General features: G+C 42.5%; 1 protein-coding gene across 3 annotated transcripts in view; it reads right to left on the minus strand.

Moving 5' to 3' along the window:
* Positions 1 to 26,154, minus strand: part of tsc2 (TSC complex subunit 2) — a 30,857-nt gene that overhangs the window by 3,527 nt on the left and 1,176 nt on the right. Inside the window, exons 2-34 of one of the 3 annotated variants that reach the window (XM_030062547.1) lie at positions 25,453 to 25,614; positions 25,216 to 25,302; positions 25,021 to 25,131; positions 24,769 to 24,916; positions 24,375 to 24,492; positions 24,201 to 24,249; positions 22,134 to 22,259; positions 21,894 to 21,967; positions 21,650 to 21,776; positions 21,192 to 21,335; positions 20,964 to 21,101; positions 20,747 to 20,850; positions 20,505 to 20,586; positions 17,810 to 17,965; positions 17,575 to 17,694; positions 17,125 to 17,247; positions 16,900 to 17,006; positions 16,583 to 16,748; positions 16,001 to 16,123; positions 15,762 to 15,896; positions 15,468 to 15,657; positions 15,216 to 15,309; positions 15,021 to 15,123; positions 14,835 to 14,929; positions 10,043 to 10,183; positions 6,781 to 6,942; positions 6,528 to 6,686; positions 6,326 to 6,438; positions 5,661 to 5,903; positions 5,021 to 5,263; positions 3,003 to 3,092; positions 1,172 to 1,323; positions 442 to 1,079 (exon numbers count right to left, since the gene is read on the minus strand). In XM_030062547.1, the coding sequence (XP_029918407.1) occupies positions 442 to 1,079; positions 1,172 to 1,323; positions 3,003 to 3,092; positions 5,021 to 5,263; positions 5,661 to 5,903; positions 6,326 to 6,438; positions 6,528 to 6,686; positions 6,781 to 6,942; positions 10,043 to 10,183; positions 14,835 to 14,929; positions 15,021 to 15,123; positions 15,216 to 15,309; positions 15,468 to 15,657; positions 15,762 to 15,896; positions 16,001 to 16,123; positions 16,583 to 16,748; positions 16,900 to 17,006; positions 17,125 to 17,247; positions 17,575 to 17,694; positions 17,810 to 17,965; positions 20,505 to 20,586; positions 20,747 to 20,850; positions 20,964 to 21,101; positions 21,192 to 21,335; positions 21,650 to 21,776; positions 21,894 to 21,967; positions 22,134 to 22,259; positions 24,201 to 24,249; positions 24,375 to 24,492; positions 24,769 to 24,916; positions 25,021 to 25,131; positions 25,216 to 25,302; positions 25,453 to 25,587 (4,796 nt within the window). In that variant the 5' untranslated portion in view covers positions 25,588 to 25,614. Of the gene's footprint in view, positions 1 to 441; positions 1,080 to 1,171; positions 1,324 to 3,002; positions 3,093 to 5,020; positions 5,264 to 5,660; positions 5,904 to 6,325; positions 6,439 to 6,527; positions 6,687 to 6,780; positions 6,943 to 10,042; positions 10,184 to 14,834; positions 14,930 to 15,020; positions 15,124 to 15,215; positions 15,310 to 15,467; positions 15,658 to 15,761; positions 15,897 to 16,000; positions 16,124 to 16,582; positions 16,749 to 16,899; positions 17,007 to 17,124; positions 17,248 to 17,574; positions 17,695 to 17,809; positions 17,966 to 20,504; positions 20,587 to 20,746; positions 20,851 to 20,963; positions 21,102 to 21,191; positions 21,336 to 21,649; positions 21,777 to 21,893; positions 21,968 to 22,133; positions 22,260 to 24,200; positions 24,250 to 24,374; positions 24,493 to 24,768; positions 24,917 to 25,020; positions 25,132 to 25,215; positions 25,303 to 25,452; positions 25,615 to 26,154 lie in introns of those variants that run through there. The other 2 variants (XM_030062529.1, XM_030062538.1) reach the window with 2 other exon arrangements.

Genomic DNA, 26,154 nt, shown 5'->3' on the forward strand with positions numbered 1-26,154 from the left:
TTAAGTTTTAAATTGTTGGATTACATAATCTAACGATTCCAAATTGGGCACTGGACAATAATCGAAACTTATTTTTCTGGTCACGGCTCTGGAGCTGAGTCTTGACTCGCTGTGACAAACTGAGAGGTTGTATTTTATCTTGCTTTTTAGCTTTGTTTTATGCAAAAATATATTACAGAATTTCAATGATAATTTTCCACAGGTGATGAGAGGGGCAGCATTTTATTATGGCTTTCAAGTTGGTTTCATGCAAAAAAAATGCACTGGACTGTAATGCTTAACTTAATGCTTCTCAGTCCGCCTCCATTTCCTTGTGAGTGTGGACAAAAACACTTCATCTGGACTTCAACAGGCACAGCAGTGAGTAGAAAATGGCAAAATTTTCTGGGTCCATTTCTGCGTGAACTGTCCCTTTATGTGTGTGTATGTGTGTGTGTGTACCTCGGGCTGAGTCCAGAGATCTTCTCTGTGTTGCTGGGTCCAGGTCGACTGTGGTAGGAGTCCCTCTCAGTCCTCCTCTCTCTCCTGGAGGAAGGGGCTGACACTGAGATGGTGTGACCCCGGGGACGGTGACCTCCGCCGGGGGAGATGGGTCCGGATTGGCTGGCCGCTGCTGGGAACTCCAACCTCATCCTCCCTCCACTGCTCTGAGACAGCGCCACACCTGGCGCTTCGCCCGTTTGGCTCTGCCCGCCCAGTCCGTTCACCTCCCCTCCTGCTCCTCCTCCTGCTCCTCCTCCTCCTGCTCCACCTCCCTCTACTCGCTCTTTCTCCAAATGAGGCTGCTGGGGCTGAGACTTACCATCTGAAGGTGCCCGGGGTCGGGACGTGTCTCCTGCTGCGGTTGCTGACTCCATGGCAGCCTTGGAAAAGGCCTCAGGTAAGGTCTGCAGTTCCGGGGAGGAGCTTGACTTGTTCAGCCCCTGACCCTGGGACTGAGTGTGGCTCTGAAAGGGAAGCTCGGGCCCCTGGCTGCTGGGAGTGGGGGGTCCCAGAGTTGGCTGATCAATAGGAATTGCTCCCTCACTCACTTCCTCAAGAGTGGATTTTTCGTCATCCTGACTGGAAGTGGAAGAGGACTAGAGTAGAGAGGCAAGAGAGGCTAGCTGTAAAAAATGGCAGAGTAAAGGACATTACTAATGGATTACACCGCGATGTGTTTGTTACCCACCCTGCTCAGAGTCCCAGATGCTGGCATCTTTGTGAACTTGTCAGCAGCCATGAAGATGGGTTCAGAGGCAATTGGTTCAAACTCCTCACCCTCTGGCCAATCAGATGGGGGGTGTGCTGTGGTGACCCCCTCCTCCAGTACCACTACAGAGTCTACAGCAGCACAAAAGTTACAGTCATGTGGGTACAAGTAGATATACGCACACACAGAGTTCACACACTTCACATCTACTCAAAAACCCGTCCCCACTATCCACCCGCCCACACACACACACACACAACTCCCACGCCCACGTCAAATATCAAAAGATCACATCCGATGTCAACACTAATTTAGACACTGACATCCTCCCACTCACCCACTGGGCCAAGCCAGACAGAAATAAAATCTAAATTCTAGTCCAGTATATTAAAAGGCACAGAAAAAAAAACATCACACATAGCCACATGAAACAGAATCAGAAGCATCGACATTGATCAAGTGGCAATCAAACAAACTGGAGACGCAGACAGGTCAGACACGGACGTACGCACACACATATGTGCACACAAAAAGACATTAAGACCATAACCTAAATCCAACCTACAAACACGCAGATCAGAGACAGACAAGTATCAATACAGATCAAAACAGCGCGGGCAGGCAGCTTCTACATTTCACTGGCTTATCTAGCAGTGGCTACCACCTATTTTGATTTCCATCAGCACACATGCATCTGTTTGGATGGGTGGTTTGTTGGTTATTTCTGCCTGTACACACTGCAGCTGATGCAACAGCAGCCCAGACCAGGCCTCTTTCTCACGATTCCCATGTAGGTCTGTTGCTCCCAAGACAAAGAATAGTGCATGCAAGCCAGTGCCCACCCATCAGGCATCTGTGAGATTAGAGTGCTTGTCTAAAAACGCCAGCTCTGGAAATTTCTCTCGCCATATTGGCCTAAAAGGAAAAAGTGGATTATACATGGATGCGGATGCGGATTCCTGCTGTCAACAACAGAAGGTCAAAGGTTAAACGTCAACCTGGGAGAATGTACAAGAGCACAAGGGTTAGAGGTCATAAGTGGATTAGAGAGGAAAAATCAACAAGGGAGCCAATAAAATCACCATGAACCATCTTTAGCTGTCATTGGGTTGACTGATCCTATGATTGGCTTGTTTGTCAGATTGACTGACAGAGCATCGGTCCAACAGCACTGGCTGTTGTGGACCCCTCCCTCCCTCCTTCCCATGTTAATACAAGATTGATGGGTAAAGCACAGATGCAGGGGAGTATATTCCTTCACTTGCACAATTTTGAAGAATGAAAAAGCAGGTTGTTTGCACACCCGAGGTATCAGTGACAGATGTGCAGGAGAACCCTTCAGTCTCTTTTAACTGTAAAGTGTCTTTGAGTACAGAAAAAAAAAACACATAAAATGTAATATTATTTTTACTACTACTACTACTATCATTTTTATTATTATTACAAAGCATGCAAAGATTGCATTCCCACTCCTGTTTCCTGATTACAAATAAAACATTTTAATGGGGAATTATAAGTTCTTCCCAGGTATGAGACAGTATATTTTCTCTACTTTTTGTCTGCAAGTTTAAGAAATAGAGCGTGACAGTCTGCACACATTTGGATAAAATGGGAGAGATATTATTACGAATAGTAACTATTAATTAAAAATTGACAATCTAATCATAACAGGAAAAGCACGATGTTGTTTCCAGTTTACATTCGCAGACGATTGTATTGTACAAGTGATAAGAAATATACAGAAGGAGATGCTGAGGGGGATTGAGAGGGGTTTATGGAGAGGAGGGGGCACACATGTGGTAGACGGTACCTGCCCAGGAAATGCTCCTGTGCAACCTGCCAGGGGCTGGAGGGCCTGGGGGGGCAGAGCCCAGACCCAGAGACCAGAGAGAGCCGCCCACTGCAGGCAGGGAGCCAATGGAACGGGGTTGGCGCACGCCGCCACACAATACACCGCAGCCAATCACATACCAGCGTGGTGGTGAGGATAAAAAGAACATGAAAACAAACTTATCAGAACCAAAAAAATCGAAAAAGAAACCAGTTGAAAGAAAAAAAGAAATGGTAAATAAATGACAACGGGAAGGAAAAGTGTTGAAAGGAAGAGTGAACCAGAAAAAAGACATGGTAATTTAAGACAGATGTAAAGATGAAAAGTTGAAGGGGATGACCCCCAGAACAAGAAATCGAACAAACAATAGCACCAGACACTGGACATCAATGACAAGTAGGCTTCCGCAAAAACACGTTTTAACTGGATGTCAGTCCCTTTTTTTTTTTTTAAATGTCTCCTCATCTCCTCACTCTGCTGTCCTGCAGCTCATGACCCAGAAATAAATCTCTGCCTGCCATCTTTGAGGATATTCAAAGACTTTGTCATATGCACAGAGAAGGAAATTATCCATTCAATGAAATTCTTATTTTGCTGTCCTCACTCGGTACGATCAATATACTAAAGATCAGTAAAAACAAAAGCTATACATCTCCATTTTATTAAACATGCAAGAAGTGAGGAGGCTTCCAGAGGAGGCTTGAGCAAAGAAAGACACAAGTGCATCATTGGTACCTCCAATGTGTAAGTCTTGTCATTGTTCCCCAGAAGGAACGTGTGAATTCTCCACCTACATCACATCTGGCATTTGGCATCAAGGCAGGATCATCACTTCATAAATGTGACTGTAGTCATTTCTTCTGACCTACAAGTTACATTTGTTTGTGTCATTTCAGGGATGATGTTTGATAGCTGTTAAGATGTTTACATCTTCCCAAACATCTGTTTTTGTTGAATTTTTGCACACATACAAAAGATGCTGCATCTGCAGGGAACTGAAACAGAAGGCTACAAATAAACAAAACCAGTTTTTCTGCTAATTGGGTCAAATGATTTTCCTCAACAGTGAAAAAGTTAATGTAGAGATAAATTGGCTATATCTGACAATATGTGCATTCTCTGCATCCATGCCATTCTAATAATGTTAATTACCTGCAATGTGCATTTCTAAATGACAGAAGTAAACACTAAGTCAGACATGTGAAGGTCTGTGTTTGCAGTTTGCATGTGTTACATTCCTTTTTTTGAAAACCATGTGATTGATCAAGATTGCTTTTAAAAGACAAAAGAAAAAGCACTTGTAGAATAACAGTTTTCATATGACAGTACTGTCCTTTAGAAGTAATGACACATCATAGGTATTTGACATCACTCTAAAATGAGGCTTAAGTGAACAAGGATGTCTTGATTGGAAAATATGTGTTGCTTTGGTGACTCCATGTTCCTCTTGCATCTTACTCCCTCCTACCTGAAAGGATGCAACTGAAGGGATCGTGGATGCTAAATAAGTGAATGAGATACACATCTTGACTCATAAAATAAGACCTTGTAACAGCAGTGATCTTAAACAATCATGAACCTGAGCAAGGCTGGCTTATTGATGATCTTAGTCTCAGTTACCAACGTTACAGGCCCTTTGGGTGAGACGATTGGCAATTATCAAGAACAGGCAGCCAAGCAGACAGGACGGATGCACAATTATCTGTAACATTAGATGTCCTCAGTCCAACATTTTTTTATTTCATTGTTATCACATCAGGATGTCCTGTTGCATTTACTGTAACAATAACAAACAAGATTGAATTTCTGTCAGGTACACTGCCTGTTCTCTTCAGCAAGAAGCTAATGGTCTTAATGTTTCTGGACAATGATTTCATCTGTGCAGACTTTTGTTACAAGTACCAACACACACTGACAACATGAAAACACAAGAACATATCCTTTTAAACTCGTCCTTTTTTCTCTGTCACACAGAGAAACCCACATCTCAGACTCACCAGTGTTGGAGCGCTGGATCAGGTTCACCTTCCCTCCTCCACCGCTGTGTGTTTGGAGCAGGGGCTCCGACATGGGGGCTGGGGCAGCAGTGCTTGCAGGGGCACTGGCTGTCTGGGCAGGTGGCTCCTTCACCCCCTCCATCGCCATGAGGACACTGGAGAGCTCCTGCAGCGGCATGTTGCCAAGCTCGGAGGAGAAGGGACTGGGAGGATTTTCAAGACACATCAACCAGCTTGTGTTTCCTGCTCAGGCAGACACACACACACACACACACACACACACACACACACACACACACACAAAAAAAACAGTAACTATACATTACATTGCTGATCCACTAGTAATAATAAATCTATAAATGTGTGAATCTGCAAGTGAAAATTTGCAGATTCACAAAGTCTGCCTACTTCTAGCAAGTATATCTTTCTGGTTCTGAGAGTGAATCAAACGCTAACAATGGACAGCACTGAGAGAGACAACCACCTATTTGTCCATGTTAAACTTACTAACATGAAAAAGTTTTCAACATCAGAGACAAACATCACTCTCACTGCTGAACCCAGATCAGAAAACTGACAAGCACGCCTTTGATCTCTTTATTGTGTGTGAATGTGCGCATCTAATCACAAGTTTGCATACCTGACGGTCTTCGTATGAAGATCTCAGCCCAGCCCTGTGTGAGCATGGGGACAAACTCAGCCAGGCTGGGATTGTCCTTGAGTGGTGGGGGAGCAGAGGGGGTGGGAGAGATGGAGGAAGGAGGACCAAGGCCGTCCAGCGTGGGACCAGAAGAGGGAGAGAGAGGGGCGGCTAACTCGCCCTCAGAGGGGGACACGAGTGGACTGAGACTCTGGGCAGGACCAGCACGCAGAGCATGGCCACCTGGAACGGAGGTGAGAAGATGATTATCATCAAAGAACATCCCAGCCAAATATTAACAGGAAAAAAGGAAATCTAATGTTATGCATGAACAAGCCTCCGTCCTGGCAGCCCTCGAACCGGGAGCTGACGGAATCAACTCTCAAGTTTCACAAAGGCTTGAATACATTTTTGAACATGAACCGCTTTGAACAATGTTTAAGCTAGCCTTGACCTCTGAGCTGACAAATGGTTACCAGTGGAGAGATGCTAAATCAAAACTATTTAGAGGTTCTACTCAATACCAAAAGCCTAGTTGTTGTCCATGAACCATGAGTGAGAGTGGCTGGTGTATTTTGTACCAATGATTTTCTGTAGTGGAGAAAAGAGCTAGCTCTGTAACTGACAGGAGGCTAACTAGTGCCTTCCAAAAAGAAGAATATTACCTGACATGGAGCGCACTCTTATGCGTGTGGCTCTGTTCAGCTGCTGGCTTGACTGAGACTCGAGTTTGGCTGGAGCCTCTTTGGTTATCCGGGTATGTAGAGATGGATCTGACCTACAATACCATGAAAGACAGATGGTGTCAAAACAGCTTCACGTCGAAAGAACTGCATTAATGAGTTTCTGTGTGTGTGCGCGTTTAACCTTGTCATCTCCCCTCCTCCACCCAGCCGCTCAGCCATATCTAGGCCCAACAGTGCCTGAGTACGGACCCCTCCACTGGTCGTGATGGTCACCAGCTTGTTTCCCACAAGCCAGGTCATACTGCGACCCCCCGCCAACAGGAACTCTGCGATGGGAGACCTGGGAGGACAGTCGAAAGTCAACATCAGGAATGCCTCAGTCTCTTTGATATTCTCACACAATTTCACCAAAAAAAAAAAAAATCTGAGCCAACCTCTTGGGCAGGGCTGAGAAGTTTGAGAAGACGTATCGTGCCATCATGTCCAGACAGGTCTCAGTCAGCTCCAGGTGGACAGTTTTCAACCCCTCATCTGCTTGAGTCACGGCGTTTTCATCTGCAGAGCCCAGGCTGCAGGTGGTGGTAGAGGTGTGCATCCTACAGGGGGCGAAAGAGACAAGGCTGAGCAGCAGCAAGGAGGCGGAGGTGGAGAGAAAGGCGCACACACTGCAATTACGCCAATGTGTATGAAACACTCATGAAGGCATGCAAGCTGTAACACAGACACAGAAAGAAACGTGACAGGTCATACAACTCACACACAAAACAGTGTATATGTGCTCTCGGTTACAATACTCACACAAAACTGTTAATATCAGCTTTTACTTTGATACACACAGAAACACACATGTGCACATGCATGCACATGTGTGTGCACAAACAGCAACATTAACTGAATTATCTCAAACACACACACACAGTCACACCCTGGGACTTGATCTAAGTGGCAGAGGCCCACGTAGGTTTTGATATCTCAGCTATTTCTCTGACTGTAATTTGCGTTTCTGCAGCGGCTCAAGATAGTAAGTGCATCTCTTTGAGCTCAAGGGTAAGAGCTGCATAATCCAAAAAAAAATAAAAATAAAAAAATAGAGATGGGCAGGTAGATGCTACATGTAGGTGCATGAGGACGTGTCCAACAGTGTCTAAATATCCCCCCTAATCCAAAACTCTTATCAGTATTCCATGTAGAATTAACAGCACCTCTAGTACACAACAGTCATTACTAGCAGTACTATTGCTGATGGAAAAATCAGAGTCAAAGGACAGGAGAGATCCCAGACTTTGACTTCTGTCTACTGCTTGGGGCTGAAGTAAGCATATTTTGTAAGAGTGATTTATAACAACATTCTCTGCATGAGTAACCCTGACTGAGACTTCCCCTGTTCTCTCTGCACCATGGGGAATGTTCAAGGCATGCAGAGCAGCTCCACTATAACAGAAAGGAAATCTATAATCAAATGCATCAAAAAAAAAAAAAATAAGAAGCCCAAGGAACAGTGATGAATAATATAAGCAACTGTAGAGCTGGTGATATAACAAATAGATAAAAAGGAAAATTCTTCGTACATTGATCACTACATTTCTTTTTTCTTTAAAAGATTTTTTTGGCATATCTGCTTAATTTGACGGTCACGGTAGAAGGAGACAGGACAGGCAGTGGAGAGCGAGGGGATGACAAGCAGCAAAGGGCCTGATGTCAACCCAGGACACTGCGATCAGGACTCATGGTATACGCTCTTATCCGGTGACCTACCGGGGCACTCTGATTCTTTTAGCTTTACCTGCATCGGCTCTATAACTATCTCCACTCTATGTTAGACACTAGAAGAGTTAACACAAACCATTAATGCAAAGGCTGCATGACAAATAGCACCTCAATATGGAAAATTGTCTATTAATATGCCTACAAGCATTATATTCAACAATTACATTCTATTACTAGAATCCAAACTAGACATATTCACAAAGGCAAATGAAAAATGTTTTTCATCATGGAGTTATGTAGTATTATCAAGGGACAATTTTGGACAGACATGGTTGCACAATAGTTGTGCAGTTATATTAGTTCAGGGAAAGATGAAACCTCTCACTCAGACCAAGTCCCAGCTCATGATTATGCAACTAGCAGACAGTTCGTGAACCATCCTTCACCTGATCGTGAATGTGTTTGGCTCCAATGTGGGCACACATTCAGAACACCATGACAAAAAAACACCCCTGCCCAAAAATTCATTGTACTCATTCAGTTTAAAATGAAACTCAGTTGGAAGAGATTTGAAAAAATCTTAACATCACATTTTTCTGTTTTTTTTCGTGATGCAGCTGTAGCAGTCAGGGTCCTTGTACAAGTACATTAAGGTGGCAAAGGCCATTTCTGTATATTAAGAATATGGTGTGATTTGTTAAAATATTTTATTGAAATGTCTTACTACAAAAATGAACTATGGTCATGTTGTCTGAGGTGAAGGAGGGCAGATGTCCACCAGGAAACAGGTTTCAATCAAAACTGTCACTCAAGTGTTACCATTGAAGAGACACAAAACCCACTGCTTTTGGAAATAACAGAGTTGCAGCCATTGAGCAATCATTATCACAGCAGCTTTAATGGCTCTGCATTGCAGTTGCTGAATGTGATAAAGTTCCATCATTCTCTCTGCTTTCTTTTGTATTAAATCCAATTGGAAGTTTTCTCAATGTGCAAGCTGCTCAACTACTGCACTTCTACTGCCACCTAGGGGACAGCAGTGGTATGACATGTTCAGGAGAGCAGAATTGTCAACTTATCCGACAACTGCAATGTTAGACCATATAACTGTCCATCATTCAAATTCACTGTTCAGCCAAGCAGAGTGGTTGGTATATAGGTAGCACAGTACGTAGGAAGGTTGTGTGTGTTATTGTGTGTGTGTATGTGCGAGTGAGATAAAAGTAATTTGAGTCTGTTATTCAGTTAAATCAAAAACTGGCACCAGCACAGCTAGTCCTAAAAGCCCACTCTAGAAGATTGCCATGGTCAGAGCAGCACACATGTATCAGTGAGTGGAGCATAAAAAAAGAGAAAAAAATTCAAGCAAGCAAACAAAGCTGTTGTGTTGCTGTTGTCCTTATCATTGGCCCAGGAAGAGGCAGAACCCTCCCACAAGGAAAAGGGAGAGGCCAGTTGTTGGTTGTAGTGGCTGTAAATTAGTAAGAGATCACTTTGGCGACACATGCTATGCACCAGTCCCTCGAGCCATTCATTTGTTAGGCCAGTCAAAACCAGCCAGCACCACACCCAGCAGAATTCACAACCAAAAGCAAACTCGAAAATATATTAAAGGGAAAAAAATGAAAGCCAAATCTGTGTTAAAGCCAAAGCAAACAGAACAACACTGCATGGATCAAGATGTTTTCTGAACATGTTTTTTGCAGACACTGCATGCAAAACACAAACAAAATTAAAAAAAAAATAAATAAATAAAACAGCACACACACATGATCACAGCCCAAAACAAACCAAAAAATGTCAACAAACACATCCTCCTCCCGCATGCACCGCACAAATCTAGATGTCCCTGGCTTAAACCACCCGCCCAACGGTCCCGCATAACAATGACCCTAAGTCCCATCAACCATCCCAGGAAGCAAAAAGTGTTTGGCTTGGTTTTTTTTGTTGTTGTTGTTTGTTTGGTTACCCAGAAGGCTCTTCTCTAACCTGCGGACTGCGTGCTCGGAGACACTGATGCTGCGGGAGCGGAAAGCGTCCATGGCTGACAGGTCCCTCAGCTCTTTAACTGGAGAGCTGCTGCTATTGGCTACTGCAGCTGCCGCCTTCGCCACTTTGGCCGCCCGCAGACTGGGTCGTGATGAATACCGTGGCAACGGGCAAAGGGGATGCGCCCGGGTGTCGGGTGCAGTGGCAGTGGGGGGTAAAGGGTTGAATCATTGTAATGGTGATGGTTTGGGATTGTGTGGGAATGTGGTGTGTGGAGGTATACCAGAAGACAGCAGGAAACGTCACCCGAACACCAGAACAACCGCCACACGACCAGGTGACAAGAGGACACGGAGAGGGGGCAGAGTACAGAGGGCGGGGCCACACAGGTCAAAGGGCAGACGTCACAGGAGAGAGGGAGGGCCGGTAGCAATGTAGGAAGGGTCCAGGGTGACATGACCACGCCCAAAACCCCCAACCACAACGCAGTGCCCAATCACAGGAGGGAGGGGGGGTCAAATGAAGAATTGAAAGAACAAAAAAAAAGGTGATAATTAACAGCAGTGAACATATGATTCAGATTACAGGAAAAGAGGAGCAAGAAAAGAGGATAAAAAAAGGAACAAAACAAAACAGACAAGCTACAGAAGAGGGTAAACAGCTTCTGCATTTCACAAAAGAAAATACACACAAAGTATTCAAGGAGAGCATTGAAATAAACATTACTTCACACAGCAAGTACATAGTAAAGCGAAGGACTAGTACAGAAGTAGTAGGGATGGATTCAGCACAGGTCTGACTGAATGGGGGTTAAAACATAAAACCACGTTAAAGCTGAAAGCAGCGATGGATGGGCCCTCGCACCTCGCATGCATCGGAGGGAGCGGCAGCTGTGCTATCGCTACTGGAGGTCTGTTGACTCGGCTGAATTTTCAGGATTATCAAACACTGTATTTCCTGTGAGCAGTGCATGGCGCTGGAGATGAAATATTGGAAACAGTATATACATCAAATGAATTAAGTGTCATTTAGGCTTCACTATTAACACAGCAATACATTTACTAGAGGTCGCCTGACCTGGAAATACTTTTTCATGAATACTGGACATTGCATGAAGGAATTAAAGATCACTTCCTGTGTGCACTATGTGCTGCTGCTCTCAATGTTAAATTGAGAGGGTCTTTAGACTTTGCTGATTAAGTTTGAGGTTGACCTGATTAACAAACTCTTCCTAGCAGGTTGAAGTATAGAGCCTGTAAATGTCCAAAAATGCACTAAAATTGCACACAAAATTCAAAATTGCTCATTTCCTATTGGTTTTAGGTCATGGCACCAAGAGACTTTTTAAGTCTTGGCATGTGACAGGTGCCTACCAAATTTTGTACATCTAAGTGAAACTTACCTTGAGGGCTCCTCTATTGAAATTTTTAGCCCTAGACCTATATCAGATGACAAAATAAAACCCCTTTGACAAGTTTTGTGAGTTTTCAAGCATCCCTCGCCCTTCAAAAACAGCTTGCTTTTTCATGGCAAATTATGCCATGGCAACAGCCTTCGGTGAAAACTCACAAACTTCACAATATGGCATCGTCAGGTAAGTTAAGGTTTTTCTGACTAAAGTTGAGGTGGATCTGGTCAGCCTGCTAGGAGGAGTTCATAAAAACATAATGTGTAAATTTCAAACTTTCAATAAATTCAAAACAGTAAACTTTTTGTTAGGTGTAGAGCCCAGCACCAATATTCTTTTGCTGTAACTTTGGAGATATTACATGTGCCTGCCAAATTTTGTACATCTTCGTGAAACGTAAATGTGCTGCTTAGTAGAAAGTGACAGCAGCTTCCTATTTCATGGCAAATATGCAAATCGTCCGCCTTAACACAGAAACAGCATTCTATGAAAACCCAAAAGCTTCACAATCTAACATTGCAAGGGTCTTCAGACTTCGCTGACTAATTTTGAGATTGATATGACTGATCTGCGAGGAGTTTATTAAAGTATAGAGCCTGTAAATTGTGCAAAAATTCCCTGACATTGCACACTTAATTCCAAACATCTGACCTTCTGTTGGGTTTAGAGCATGGCACCAAGAGACTTTTTTGTAAATCAGGAGATGTTCAATGTGTCTATGAACTTTTGTACATCTACATGGATTGTCCAAGCAACTTTAACTGAATTTTCAAAATGTTTAAGGGCGCCATCAAGCCCCCTTGCCACACCCAAGCATGAGAATCATATCAGATATCAAATTTCACCAGTTTGTGTGCTAGGTACTGACTTTCTGAGCACCCCTAGCCCCTCAACAATGCAATTAAATCGGAAAATTAAAATCGTAAGTAATAATTCCGTGAAATACAATAAGGTCTTTGTACTGGTTGTTGCTCGGGCCATAATGAACAATAACACACACAAGTGAAAAGGAACACTGGGTTAAAAGTAAGGGTTGGAGCATGGCATGTCTGGACAAAACAGGTAAAAGAACCAATGCAGTGCTCTGAGAACTGTACTGCACCACTGAAAATGCAATATTTTCAAGAGAAATACATATTGTCCCAAAACTTTCAAATTTAACCTGGACCCTTAGCTTCGTAACTTCATTCCAGACCCACGAAATAAGGAGAACCAAAATAAGATGTGAGCCTTTGTGGCCAGAGGCTGTCATAAGAAAAGAAACAAAGCCTGTGGCCACAAAATAAACTTTAAATTATCTGATGGCATGCAGCACTCCAACCCAGCAAAAGGCTATGAGCAGCATAAGGACAGATGACTGGCTCAACAGAATGATTACACAACATGAGATATAAAAAATGAAGACTGGTATGGAGGATCAGTAAGAACTCTGGTGTTAGCAGAGTTACTATGTGCTACTATGAAAGGTTAATATGGAGAGCTTGATTATGGCAAATCACTATGGGAGCAAGGGTGTTACTGAAGACTTTTGAAAACCACTGCATGGTGTGCGGAAACAGCAGTGCAGTGTAGAAAATCGCATTTGTTTGTGAGAGCATGGAGATAAAAAGACAGGAACAAAGAGGCAGCGCTATTTCCTGAAAATATCTCTCTGGAACAAGAAAAAATACAGGGGAGAACGGGAGCGGGCTTTAAAACACAGCTACAATGTATCTCCAAGTAAAAGGGCAAAACATAAGTGGCACAGGAGAAACGGGGTAACATTAAGAGAATGGCCAATTCCATTCACCATGGTCCCAAACAATACGATTTAAAAGAAACCCATCAGTTAATGTAAACATTTAGGTCAGTTAGTGACCTTAATGTTCACATTAACTGTAACTGATTGTATTGATTGTGTATGGGCAGTGATTGACAGATAGATCCATCCAACTAATCTATATTTTTAGCCCAGTTAAGGTGAAGGTGTCTGTCTAAAAGGAGGGTTAGAAGTTGGCTTTTTCCAGAGAAACTGGAGTTATTATGAATATGTGAGATCATGCATTTGGTCTGGTGTGTGTGTGTGTGTGTGTGTGTGTGTGTGTCTGACTGTCCACAGCTACTCCTGCAAACTACTAAGCCTATCAGCTTAAAATGTTTTGTGCAAAGTTGTGTCTTTATGATGAAGAACCTCTTGCGGTTGCAGCAATTGAAAACATGTTTCTCTCTCTCTTCATTCAATGTCTAGCTCACTCAACCACCACTGTTCTCACCCTCTCTCTCCTTGCATACTACTGGCTATATTGCCCAAATGTTTTTTAAATCACACCGTGGTCATGTTCGCTCTGATTGCGGGTGACAAATTCCAAGATCTGCGTTGCATTTTTTGGGCGAGCTTATAAAACACGCTGCTAACGGAGAAAGCCAACAGAGTACAGAGCAGACACATGGGAGAAAAAAACTACTAAAAGAGTCAGAGGCTGATGTGATTGGCCAACAAGGGGGCGGTTAAAATAAGTTAAATAGCAGGATGCTTCACGACTGTAAAAAAATGGCGTGTCAATCAGCAGTCATTGAGCAGTGTGGGAGTGTGTTTGAGAGAGAGAGATGGGGGGTGGGGGGTACGGATGCTACCAGGACAGCAGCAGCAAATACGTGTGTCTGTTACGTGTTGCTGGGAAACTGGAGACAGATACAGACGTATACAGTGACGTAATGACGTGGCTCTCTAGCCCGTGGGAAAGCAAACCAGTTCATGGAAGGTCTGCAAGTCGAACGAACTTTGAACTGGCACTAGCACAGTCCCTGAACTAGCACTAGGTTGTTGCTGGTGGAAAGGGGATATGAGTGCACTTAGGAGGATTAAGACACAGACATTCAAAAGACACCTGCACCATTTATAGATGAGAATGACATCCTGCTGAAAACAGCTTTTTTGTGAGATTCTGTATGCTTCCATTGGTGCATGTGTTCATTGTTTATTTGCTTCTGCATGGTCACAAATGATGTCAAAATGTCACAGCAGTTGAGAGCAAACCCTTAACTTCGTTAAATTAAGTATCTCCATGGCCCTGAGGTCTCTAATTTATGAGGATGAGTGGATTTAAAGCAACAAAAACCCTGTAGGAAAAAATAAAAACTTCTAAAATGTAAAAAAAAAAAAAAGCATAAATAATAATAATCAATACACAAAAATAATAAATACACAGAAATAACAACCACCATGGCAACCTGGGAGAAATCATTTGATCCATAACGCCACAATACCATTTATGCTGAGTCCTGTGTTACCTTGACAACCCCAAACCTCTCATGGAACAATGGCCACATGGTCAATTAATGTGTCGTGTCACGGAGTTGCGTGTGTGGCTTTTGTCTGCGTGTGGATGTGGGTGTGTGTTTTACCTCTTGGGCCTTTCGTTGAGGCTGGTGCTTCGAGCTCGAAATGCACTTTGCTCATGGCCATCATCAAATGGCAGCAGGGCATTGGAACGCAAACCCTGAGGAAAAGAGGTAAAGATATTGAAGGAAATATGCACTACATATATCTAAGACAACACACCATACCAAACAACTGAATATGACACACACCTTAGTGATGTACTGAACAAAGTCCTTGCGGAAGGTCAGTCTGCATCGAATAAACCACATGGCGATCACGTGGTGGGCCAGCGAAACGATGTACTGGTTGAATCTGGGAGGAATGGCAGCGGACACTAATAGGTCAGAATGTATTTTATGACTGGGTATGTTCTTGCATTTGTTCTTGTGTGTGGGCATACTCACTTGGAGGGATTGGTGTAGGGCAGTGAGATGGCAAACACACTAACATATTGCTCGGCTACGAAGTTGGCATAGAGATGGGGTAAACGGACCAGAGCTATGAGACAAAAAAAAAAAAAAAAAAACACACACAAACTAAACACACGTTCTTTAGTAATTAGTTTGCTACAGAAAGAAACAACACCTCTAAAAGTTTCATGTAACTAACAATAAACATATTTATTCAGAGATGTGAATAAAGAAATTTTTACTCACTGGAGAGGAACTCTAGCATAGGCGATGCCATAGCAACGGTTGCCGAGATATGCGTGAGTTTGACGATGAGAGCTGGGAGGAGCTTGATCATGATGTCAGGCATCTCCACAGTGCACATCGTCAATGCAACTACACACTGTTTGGCACAGCGGTAGATGAGGCCAGTCTCCAGGCATTGGACCAGTTCTCTCTGCAGAAGAGTTGCAGCCAAAGAGAACGACAGTCATCCAACCACCTTCTAGCTTACGGGACCATGGACTGTAGCGATTTGTGTGTGTGTGTGTGTGTGTCTACCTGTCTAGACTGCTCTAGGTAATTGTGGTAGGAGGTGATTGCAGTAAGTACGGGAACCACCGCCAGCTGAACATCAGTACGGGAAAACCCATCAGGGGTCTTCTTCAAACGTTCTGAGATCAGGCGATCTGTCACCTGTACACACACCACAGAAAGAACAAATAAAAGAGAGAGAGAGCGTGAGCTAGTAGTGTGTAACTCACGTGCATTATGGGCTTGTATGTGTGTGCATGTGTTACCATGCAGCAGAGCGTAGAGCAGAGCTGATCCAGGCTGCAAGGTGAAGTGAGCAGCAAGACTTTGTACTGGAGCGTCCACGGCAGCTTGTCGAGAACTAGTTTCAAAACCTTCCAGTCTGTCTCCTAGAGGAGCAACAAAGATCGAACACTCAGCGCATCTCAGATAATACTATAGGGTGATATGGACAAAATCAAAGGATATCTTTGAATACCCCCATAAAACAATATTGTAGAGATGCCCATTGGCACTTTGATAAGATTTTTACACACAAGATTTTTGATTTTTAAAAAATCATTAGTAATGTGAATATGATGATCAAGCTGGTAGAGGAAAATAAAATAACAGTAAAAACAGAAAAATGCATCCCTTTACTGTAATGCAGCCTTTTAAACTAGGAAACATTATACCACAATATCACAATATCCAAAATCCTAGACAGTAACTAATCAACACAATATCACCATATTGCCCAGTCCTAGTTACAAGCGTGTGTATGACTCACTTTGTGTTGCCACAAAAGGGAACCACACTGCAACATATCTCAAACAAAATTAAGTGTGTGTGTACATGTGAGTACATACCATCTTTAGGCACTGCAGTAGGACACTGAAGGCAGGTGCGTAGGGAAGGTAGGCTGTGCGAATGGAGGAGGAGCAGGGGGGAGGGGCAGTGGAGGGAGCAGGGCTGCCAGCAGGAGGAGACGCTGAACCTGTTGGCTTCTTCTCACTGACTCGCTTCTCTGGTTCCCTGCAAACATGGAAAATAGTAGTTTGCATGTAGTGTACAGCTGAGCTGAAGGAATTAATATAAATGGTTTTTAGGGAAGGGGGCGGGGGGATGGAAAAAAAAAAAAAAAAAAAAAACAATGATGTGTTTCTATGAGTGTGATCATCCTCACCCTGTGTCACAGTAGCAGTAAGGGCTGAACCTCATGGCGCCGTCTTTGTTTGGGACCCCCAGACGGTGAAGAGAGTCTGCTCGCATCATCAGAAAGAAGTCAAACACCTGGAAGGGAGGAAGCGAGAGAGGGAGAGTAAGTAATTATCAAGAGAAGGAGGGGCAGAGATACACAATTCAAAAATAGTCAGAGATAAGCAAAAATTCACAAACACCTCACACTTACCTGCAGTCGAATGCTGGACGCGATAGCAGAACAGTATTTGTTCTTGTAGTGAAGCTGCAAGTGGCTGATAAGCAACTCATAAACACGACTAGCATGGCTGGCAGGCAGGCTGTAAAGTTTACTCTGCCAGGAGAGATGCACAAAAAGACAAAGCTGTACATTCATCTGCCAGCAGTATCACATTTCATACTAGAATCAAACAGTTACAATTCAGAAAACACAAAACCTTCAAAAAAATTTAAATCATTTTAGTAATTTTGATTTTATGCTTGTTAGAACCACAGTTAATAGGAAGGCTGTTTTTGATAAGTTTGTGAGTAAGAGAAGAAGAAGTTTGTAAGAGATGATATCAAACTTAAGAAAACTCAGGATATATTCAGGAGTTGCAGTTCAGAGGGTTAAGACCAGATGAAGTGCACTTTTATGAATCCAGCCCAATGTTTTGTGTACCTGCAGGATCTCCAGTAGGCCCAGTATAGCAGTCCTGACATCCTCCATAGGAGACTCTGCTGTGGGGTCTCTCTCAGAAACCTCCAGGGGCCCCGAGCACACCAGAGAACGGCTTGCCACCTGCATACAGAACCATTCTTGAGAAGATCTCACCAAGGTTTTCACCTGATAGAACTGAAGGAGTTAGTGAGTGTAAATGTGAATGTGAGAAATGCATTTGTGTGATTGTCTGTACCCGCTCTATGATGTCCAGCAGGCTGGTGAAGTGGTGTGTGTTGCAGCCCTCAGCCAGGTCCACCAGGAGCTGGGTGGCCTGTTTCCTGACGGCCAAGTCCCGGTCTTCAGCTATTCCACTCAGCTGGGGAATCACCACCACTTCAATTAACTCCTCCTGAAAGGAGGGAGGAGACAGGCAGAGAGGAGGGAGGAGGGTTTAGTTGAAGATACTTTGAAAAGAGAATTAGAGAGAGATGGGGAGATATTCAAAATTGCATCAATCCATCCATCCATCCACCTGTAGCAGACACAGTGACACACACTTTATGAACAAAAGTATTGGAACACACATCTTTATCATTTAATTCAGGTCTTTCATTCAATTCCATTGCCACAGGTGTATAAAATAAAGCACCTAGCCATGCAGTCTGCCTTTACAAATATTTGTGAAAGAGTGGGTCATTTTAAAGAGCTCAATGAATTCTAGTGTGGTACTGTAATAGTAATGTAATAAGATGCCACTATTGCAACAAGTTAGTTCATGAAATTTCTTCCGTCCTAGATATTCCACCATCATCTGTAAGTGGTACTATTGCAAAGTGGAAGCATTTAGGAACCACAGCAACTCAGCCACCAGGTGGCAGAACACGTACAGTTACAGAGCGGAGTCGCTGAGTGCGCATAGTGTGTAAAAGTGGCCAACGTTCTGATGACTTAGTAACTGCAGAGCTCCAAACCAAAAAATGTGTACCGGGAGCTTCATGCCATGTGTTTCCATGGTCGAGCAGCTGCATATACGCCTTACATCACCAATCACAATGCCAAAAACGCTGCTGGACTCTGGAGTGGTGGAAATGTGTTCTGTGGAGTGATGAATCACACAACTCTATCTGACGGTCTGATGGATGAGTCTGGGTTTGGTGAATGCCAAGAGAATATTACCTGCCTGACTGCATTGTGCCGACTGTAAAGTTTGGCGGAGGAGGGATAATGCTATGGGCTTGTTTTTCTGGGGTCGGCCTCGGCCCCTTAATTCCAGTGAAGGGAAATCTTAATGCTTCAGCTCACCAAGACATTTTGGACAATTCTCTGCTTCCAGCTTTGTGGAAAAAGTTTGGGGAAGGCCCTTTTCTGTTCCAGCATGACTGTGTCCCAGTGCACAAAGAAGGGTCCATAAAGGCATGGCTGGCTGAGTTTGGTGTGGAAGAACTTGACTGGCCCGCACAGAGCCCTGTGAGGTCAGACATCAGTATCTGACCACACAAATGCTCTTCTGGATGAATAGGCGAACATTCCCACAGACACACTCCAAAATCTTGTAAAAAGCCTTCCCAGAAGAGTGGAAGCTGTTATAGCTTCAGAGGGGAGACCAACTCCATATTAATGCCTATGGATTTAGAATAGGATATCATAAAAGCTCCTGTAGGTGTAATGTGTAGGTGGTCCAATGCTTTTGTCCATATACTGTAAATTGGGATTCTTTTAGAATTCTACTTATCTAAGTGTGCGATACAGCACACACACACACCTCTAGGCAAAAAAATGTCAGAGGACCATGGACAAAACGGAAGAGCCCATCTTCCCTTGAATTTATTAACTTGGACATGTTTTAAAATTAATGACTGTTTTCTCTACAGATAAGACGCTGGAGAATGGAACGACTGGAACCTGGGAAATTCCCCAAGACCCTCAGTGAACAATTGAACCCATACACCCATGTGTTAATGAATCTGTTTGTTTTCCGAACTGAGTTTATCTTGTTCTTATACCAATGTAACATTCATATAAATGCTATAATCATGAATAACATTTGAATTCCACATGAAGTTTTACAGAATATTTTCTTGACCTCCTCTCTCTCTCTCTCTCTCTCTCTCTCCCTCACACACACACACACACATTAAAACCCCTCCTTGGGGCCTCTCTGGTAAACGCAAACCTGACAGCGTCATAAATTTACAGATTAAAATCCACATTCCTGCTAAGTATTGCCCCAGTCTTTCTCAACCTTGAGTCTCAATTAGTGCCTAAAACATTCAGAAATCCTTACTGAAATAAATTTTAAAAAATACATGTTTTTACTTATCTAACCACTGTTAACGTTTGCCATGTCTTAAAATCCTTTAGTTATATTACAAATATAGAGAAATCTTACATGTTCTCAAACTTATTGTCACATAAAGCCATTAAATTTCTATGATGAAGCCACTTTGCCATCCAGTGGCCATTTTCAGTAACAAGCTTCTGACTTACTGATAAACTATTACTGTATTGATTTTCTTTAAAGTAATCATTAAGGACATTATCTATTAATGATTTTAATATTTGTGCCTTGCAGAGTTTAAAGGTATTCATCTGCTACATAATTCTTAGCCACAGCTTATAGAACTGATGTGTTATTGGTTTGTTCTATATTAGATAGATAGATAGATAGATAGATAGATAGATAGATAGATAGATAGATAGATAGATAGATAGATAGATAGATAGATAGATAGATAGATAGATAGATGGCAATGTGGAGGGTTGCATACAATGCAGGCATTTCCAAAGCCTTAATCAAACCATCAGAACAGTGTTTATATCGAGTGCTTAAGTGGCCTCTTTAAGATAAGCTCCTAACTGACCATTACGACAATATAAATCTCAAACAAATTTACAAAGGATGAAAGATTTGAGGGTGTAATTGAGTGTGTAACTGTGTGTGTACAGACCTCATACAGCTGTCGGTTGGTGCTGAGGACGAAAGACAAGATGTGAAGCACTTTGATCCTTATCACACTACGAGTCTCATTCCTTTCAGGGAGATGGGAGCAGGATAGAGGAGAGAAACAGAGAGGGGGTGGAGAAAGAAAAGGGATTATAGTAGTGATTAAAAAAGAGGGACATGAGAAACAATAACACCTGGTCACTGAGACCTTAGATAGCACCACCACTGTGTGTATGTATGTCCTACCTGAAGAATTTCTCCATGAGGCGGTGAAGGCTCTGAATCCAGCCATCCTTAGCTGGTTGGATGGACTGAGCCCTGTAGGAGATGAGGGTCAGGACAGACGCATCCTGACACACACATAGACAGAGAAAGTAAAGTTAGAAAAGAGGCACAAGAATATGGACTGCTAAATATGTAAGAGGACTAAATGACAAGAAATGGAAATCCAAAAAGAACTAACAGGCCTCTTGTCAGCACACTTCTCCACCAGACTGAAGAACCTCTCAGTGGAGCCATGGTAACCATTCTGCTCGTACAGCTCCTCTACTGTGGTCAGCAGCTCGTACACAATGGCCTTCAGCTCTGCACTGCCTATCGTCTGTGAAAATTAATGGAGATACATCAGTTTCAACTCATCATTTAAATTGGCGTTTGACTATGTATGTATGGCGCGCGCGTGTGTGTGTACCTGGATCTGCTGCAGCAGTCTCTCGATGATGCCCAGCAGAATGTCCCAGGTGACGACCTGCAGCTCCTTGCCGTACTTCTTGATCAGTCTGGTGATGGACAGGACGATCTCGTAGGACACCACCTCGTTGGCACATGACATGGCCTGGGTGGGTCAGAGGTCAGAGACAAAATCAGTCACAAGTACTTGACACTGCATTATCTTAAAGTATCATCCGTTTTTACCAATGGTTGACAATGACTTATTCATGACTTCTTCACAAACTTGAGTTTAATTCCATGACCAAAATGAAACCACTAGAAAGACGTTTTAACACTATGTACATTGGAAAAGGTGCTCATACTGTATAAGTTTCAAATGCTGTATGTATGTGTGTACAAATCTTTCCAGGCTTTGCATGACCATATGAACCCTGGTACTTGCATAGGTGTACATATGTGTGTATGAGTGTGTGTTACCTTGTAGAAAGATGGCAGGACAAGTGTGGGTGTGTTTTTGAGGGCAGGGAGTCTGTGCGCCCCCCACAGGGCCATCCCAACAAAGAATACAGCACCTCTCAGCAATGGTGCATCCTCCATATACACCCTGGGGGAGGGGGATTGCAGGGAGTTAGAGAAGCACACACACACAAAAAGGAGCCATAAACTCTCCAAAGGGACAAGAAATATACTGATCAAAAATAGAACCAGCCCAAAACCATACCTTTCTTCCATTATGCGGCACATGGTGTAAATTGCACTGTGGCCAAGGTGAGTCCCCAAGACCTTCCTCATCAACTGGAGACAAAGAGGAGCAGCAGGAAGAGGGGAGGGAGGGGCACAAAGTGAAGGGCAGGAAGAGAGCAACTGAGAGTTAGATGAGTTATGCTTTTTTAGAGTCCTCAGCTACGAGGCTAAAGCAAGCTGTGTGTGTGTGTGTGTGTGTGTGTGTGTGTTATCTCACCTTCCAGCATGATTCACAAAACTCTTTGACGTTGACGGTACGGCAGAGTGTGATGATGAAGATGGTGAGAGAGTCTGAGGGCAGGCAATTGTAGCAGACCACAGCATCCAGAACCTGCAGGGCCACCTGGACCAACACACACACACACACACACACGCACGCACACACACGCACACACACGCACACACACGCACACACACACAAGCACACACAAGCACACGTAGATAGTATATATAGAGTTCAACAAAAATTACTGCAATGAACAATGCAGGATTTGTTTGGGAGGTTTTACAGTAGGGCTGAAAGAGATGGTAAAAAAAAAAAAATCAGATTTGATTTATTTTACAAATACAGTGATTGTAATATGATTGATGATTTTAGTAGAAAAGATTGTTGCATCATAATTTTCATTTTCAGTGAAAAAGCTATTAAAATTATACCTGTGTGGTTTTTGGGGTGTCTGTACTGAAAAAATATTTAATATATAATTAATTGTTTAATTAACTGCCCTACTTTCAAGGCATAAGACACAAAATTTTGATCTGAAAATATGTTTCCCTGAACTGGTATTGTTACTGTATTTGTATAATTAATAATAGTCCATGAGTTTGAGGGCTGACAAAGCTGCAATTTGCTTTCAACACAACCTTAAATGCGCAGTTTTTAAGGTCATATCAGGAGGACAGTCACATTTAATCTGAAGTCATACCAAGAGAAGAGTAAAAGTAATTCTGAAACTCTTCTACATAATGCATAATAAATGACTGCCAAATTGTTCTGCATGTTTTGAAAACCTACTTAACCTTCACACACCGATGAAAAATAAGCCTTGAGTGTTTTCCTATGTAAATCTGATGGCGGTACAAAATGCAGCTAACACTACAGGGTTGAATGGTGAAGGTTTTCACTTTGGCATAAATGTAACCAGCACTGTAGTAATCTGTCAATGCTTTCACTGATAATGAAAGTAGCATTAACTTAAAACTTCTGCAACACTTCCAAAATGACTAAGAACACTGTTGAATTAATGCATATAAATGAGCAAATCCCAGAGACGAGTACAGAAGAAACATTGAGATGATCAGAAAGAAAATAGATTACACAAGATTGGTTCCCCAGTGTCTACAAGTTTGTTAGATGCTGAGAAAGATTACACTGTGGCCACATTTTGCCTATCAACAAATGCAGCATACAAACATACTGATGAGTGAGGCCCATTATAACTACACCAGGCAAGCAGAAAAGGTATTTTCTTATTGCAGGGTCCTCATCTGACTGTGAAGTTACATTTCAACAATAATCCGTGTTTTTCTTTTGGGTATACAGAGGAATGGCTATGCACATGATTATCCTCCTCTGATGTGGGTCATCAGTTTCTATTGGTGACTTTGCAACAAGCAAATGTCTAAATAAAACTGATTTTATTTGCAATTCAGATATAAACACTTGCAGAAAGTTTCGCTACTGTAGTATGTTGTTCAACCTATGAGTGGGATTTGGTAGACAGTAAACTTGCTCAGTATTATCTCATAACACGGCTTGATGGTCTTGAAAACAAAGTGTGAGAATGCCATCAAAAATCAACCACATAGCTTCATCAAACATGTAATTCCCATGCTATTTTTTTTAAAATACTGCATTTTCACTTGAAAAAAAAACGCTCTTTAATTCACATAGAAGTAGGATGAAACCACTTCTTTCAGCAAGACCAGACAACCACTAATGTTTTCTAATCTCCTCAAATCAACTGAACTTGGGGCGTAAATATGTGATGTCTCAGTTTAACCACACTTAAGAGAATGGTGTAAAAACACCAATAAAACTTCCCTTTCCTTCCTTCGGGGTTACCCAAAGCAGATGAGTTCTCAGATTGGTTTCACCTCAGTCTGTACTTTCTGTTCACTAATTATAAAAAGCTACAGATTGATTAATAAAGCTAAACTACTTCTTGAGGAATTAAAATTAAACCTTTAATTAACTAAGTAAAAATGTATGCTTGTTATTTCAAACTTCTCTTGAATTCCTCATGCAAAAATAGACATTTGAGAAAAACAAACAAATACCTACCTCAATGTCTGTGGAGGATGTTGTTCTATTACACAGAAGGCAGATTTTTCTGTAAAGAATAAGAACAACAGAACATGAAAGTACAGGTTAGTAGTTGACATTTTCTGGATGAAAAAAATTAGTATGTGTTTAACTGTCTGTCTGTCTGTCTGTCTGTCTGTATTGTCCTCTTACTGGACCATAATGGAAACGTTCTGGTCCAGGTAGCAGCTGTTAAACTTGACAAGGTTCACGAGCACGTGGAGGAAGTCGCAGGTAAGACCTATGTCCATCCACAGCAGAACAAACCGAGCTGAGGAAGGAGAAACAAAAAGGACAGAACAAAATTATTACCTATTAAATTATGTAAAAATGCATGGTGATCCTATATATTTTGATAATTTAAGATTGGCCTTCAATGGTAAGCAAAATACCAAATCTGCACACTATGTCAATGACGAGCAGAGAGCACGACAACATTGATTTTTTATTTTTACATTTAAGCCATTCCTGTGAAAATGTTTTGGACATATATATTTTATTAAAACTGAGCATGAGTATTTTCTAATTGCTACAAGTGGAGTCTCACCTATGTCCTCCTCCAGATATGTGATGTCTTTACCATTTTCTGTCAGGGCCTTGAAGACTTCCAGCCTATCCGACAGGTCTTCATTGGATGGCTGGTAATCTCTGATTATTTTAAAAAAGTACGCCCTCAGAGGACCGAGCCGCTCACCCTTCAAACAAGAATACAGCAAACCAAAAGATGAATATTCCATTATAATGACAGGAACTAGGTTCTCTTTTTGTTTGTGTGTATGCATGCATATGGTGTTTATACCTGTCCCTGTATGATGGCCCTAAGCAGGAGGAGAACAGCATGTCTGGCCTCAGGCGGCTGTTCTGGACTTAACATGTCCTCCACTGCCTTCCATACAGCCTCTACACCATACTGTAAACACACAGGGAGGTTAACGAACACAACCACACGTAGTGATGCCCCACATCATCAACATTACGTCATTATCAGACTCACCTCCTCGAATTTTTTGGTCTTTGCCAGATCACACACGTGACCGATTACACGGATCCGATTGCCCAGACCACAGTCTGGATTTAGTTCCTATGAAAGAGAAGAGCAAAAGGGTTAAGTAATGAACAAAAATCTGACATGGTGCAAACCGCAGTGGGAAAATGATAAGCACATTGTGGGTGTGGGTTTACATGAACATGCATGAAGATCATGCAGTTTCCTCTGCCTGCCAATGCACACCTTGAGTAGGTCAAACGTGATGATGAATTCAGATGGCTTTGTCTCGTTCTGCTTGCTGGGTGGTCTCGTGGGTCCCAGGCCAAAGATTCCCTTCACTTTGTCCTTGAGACTTTCTTTGCTGGGCTGTTTATTCATGGCCAGGGCTGTAGGGGTGATGGTCGCCTGTTGAAATAGACAAGTGCTACACTTAGCTTGGATTATTAGAATACAATACCTAACATTATTGACTTTGGAGGCAATCTCCTAAATGGACAGGAACTTGAGGGCCGCTTGCTAGCCACTAAATGAAAGTTACCAAGTAGCTTGACCTGTCAAAATGAAATGACTGTTAAACCTGTTCAGTCGATTCCTTTGCACTGTGCTATCCCCTACTAGATATATATAGCATTATATAATGCCAAGCAACAGTGGTAGCATTTGTACTGGTCAATATTAAAGAAAATGTCAACACTAAACAAGTTGCATCAATAGGGGTGGAGAGAAAAAAAATGATTAACTTAAGTATTGCATGTCTTTTTTTATGATTTTTAAAATCAATACATATATCTAGTTTTGTATACATACAAAACTAGACATAAGGAATCCGTTGGCACCAAGTATGTCATGCTAGGTTGTTGGCAAGGGGAATAAGTATTGCTCCAAAGTTAGGCTAAATTTTGGCGAGGGAAATACTGGCATGGCCATTTTCAAAGGAGTTTCTTG

Source organism: Myripristis murdjan, chromosome 1 (assembly GCF_902150065.1).
Source record: "Myripristis murdjan chromosome 1, fMyrMur1.1, whole genome shotgun sequence".
Lineage (NCBI taxonomy): Eukaryota > Metazoa > Chordata > Actinopteri > Holocentriformes > Holocentridae > Myripristis > Myripristis murdjan.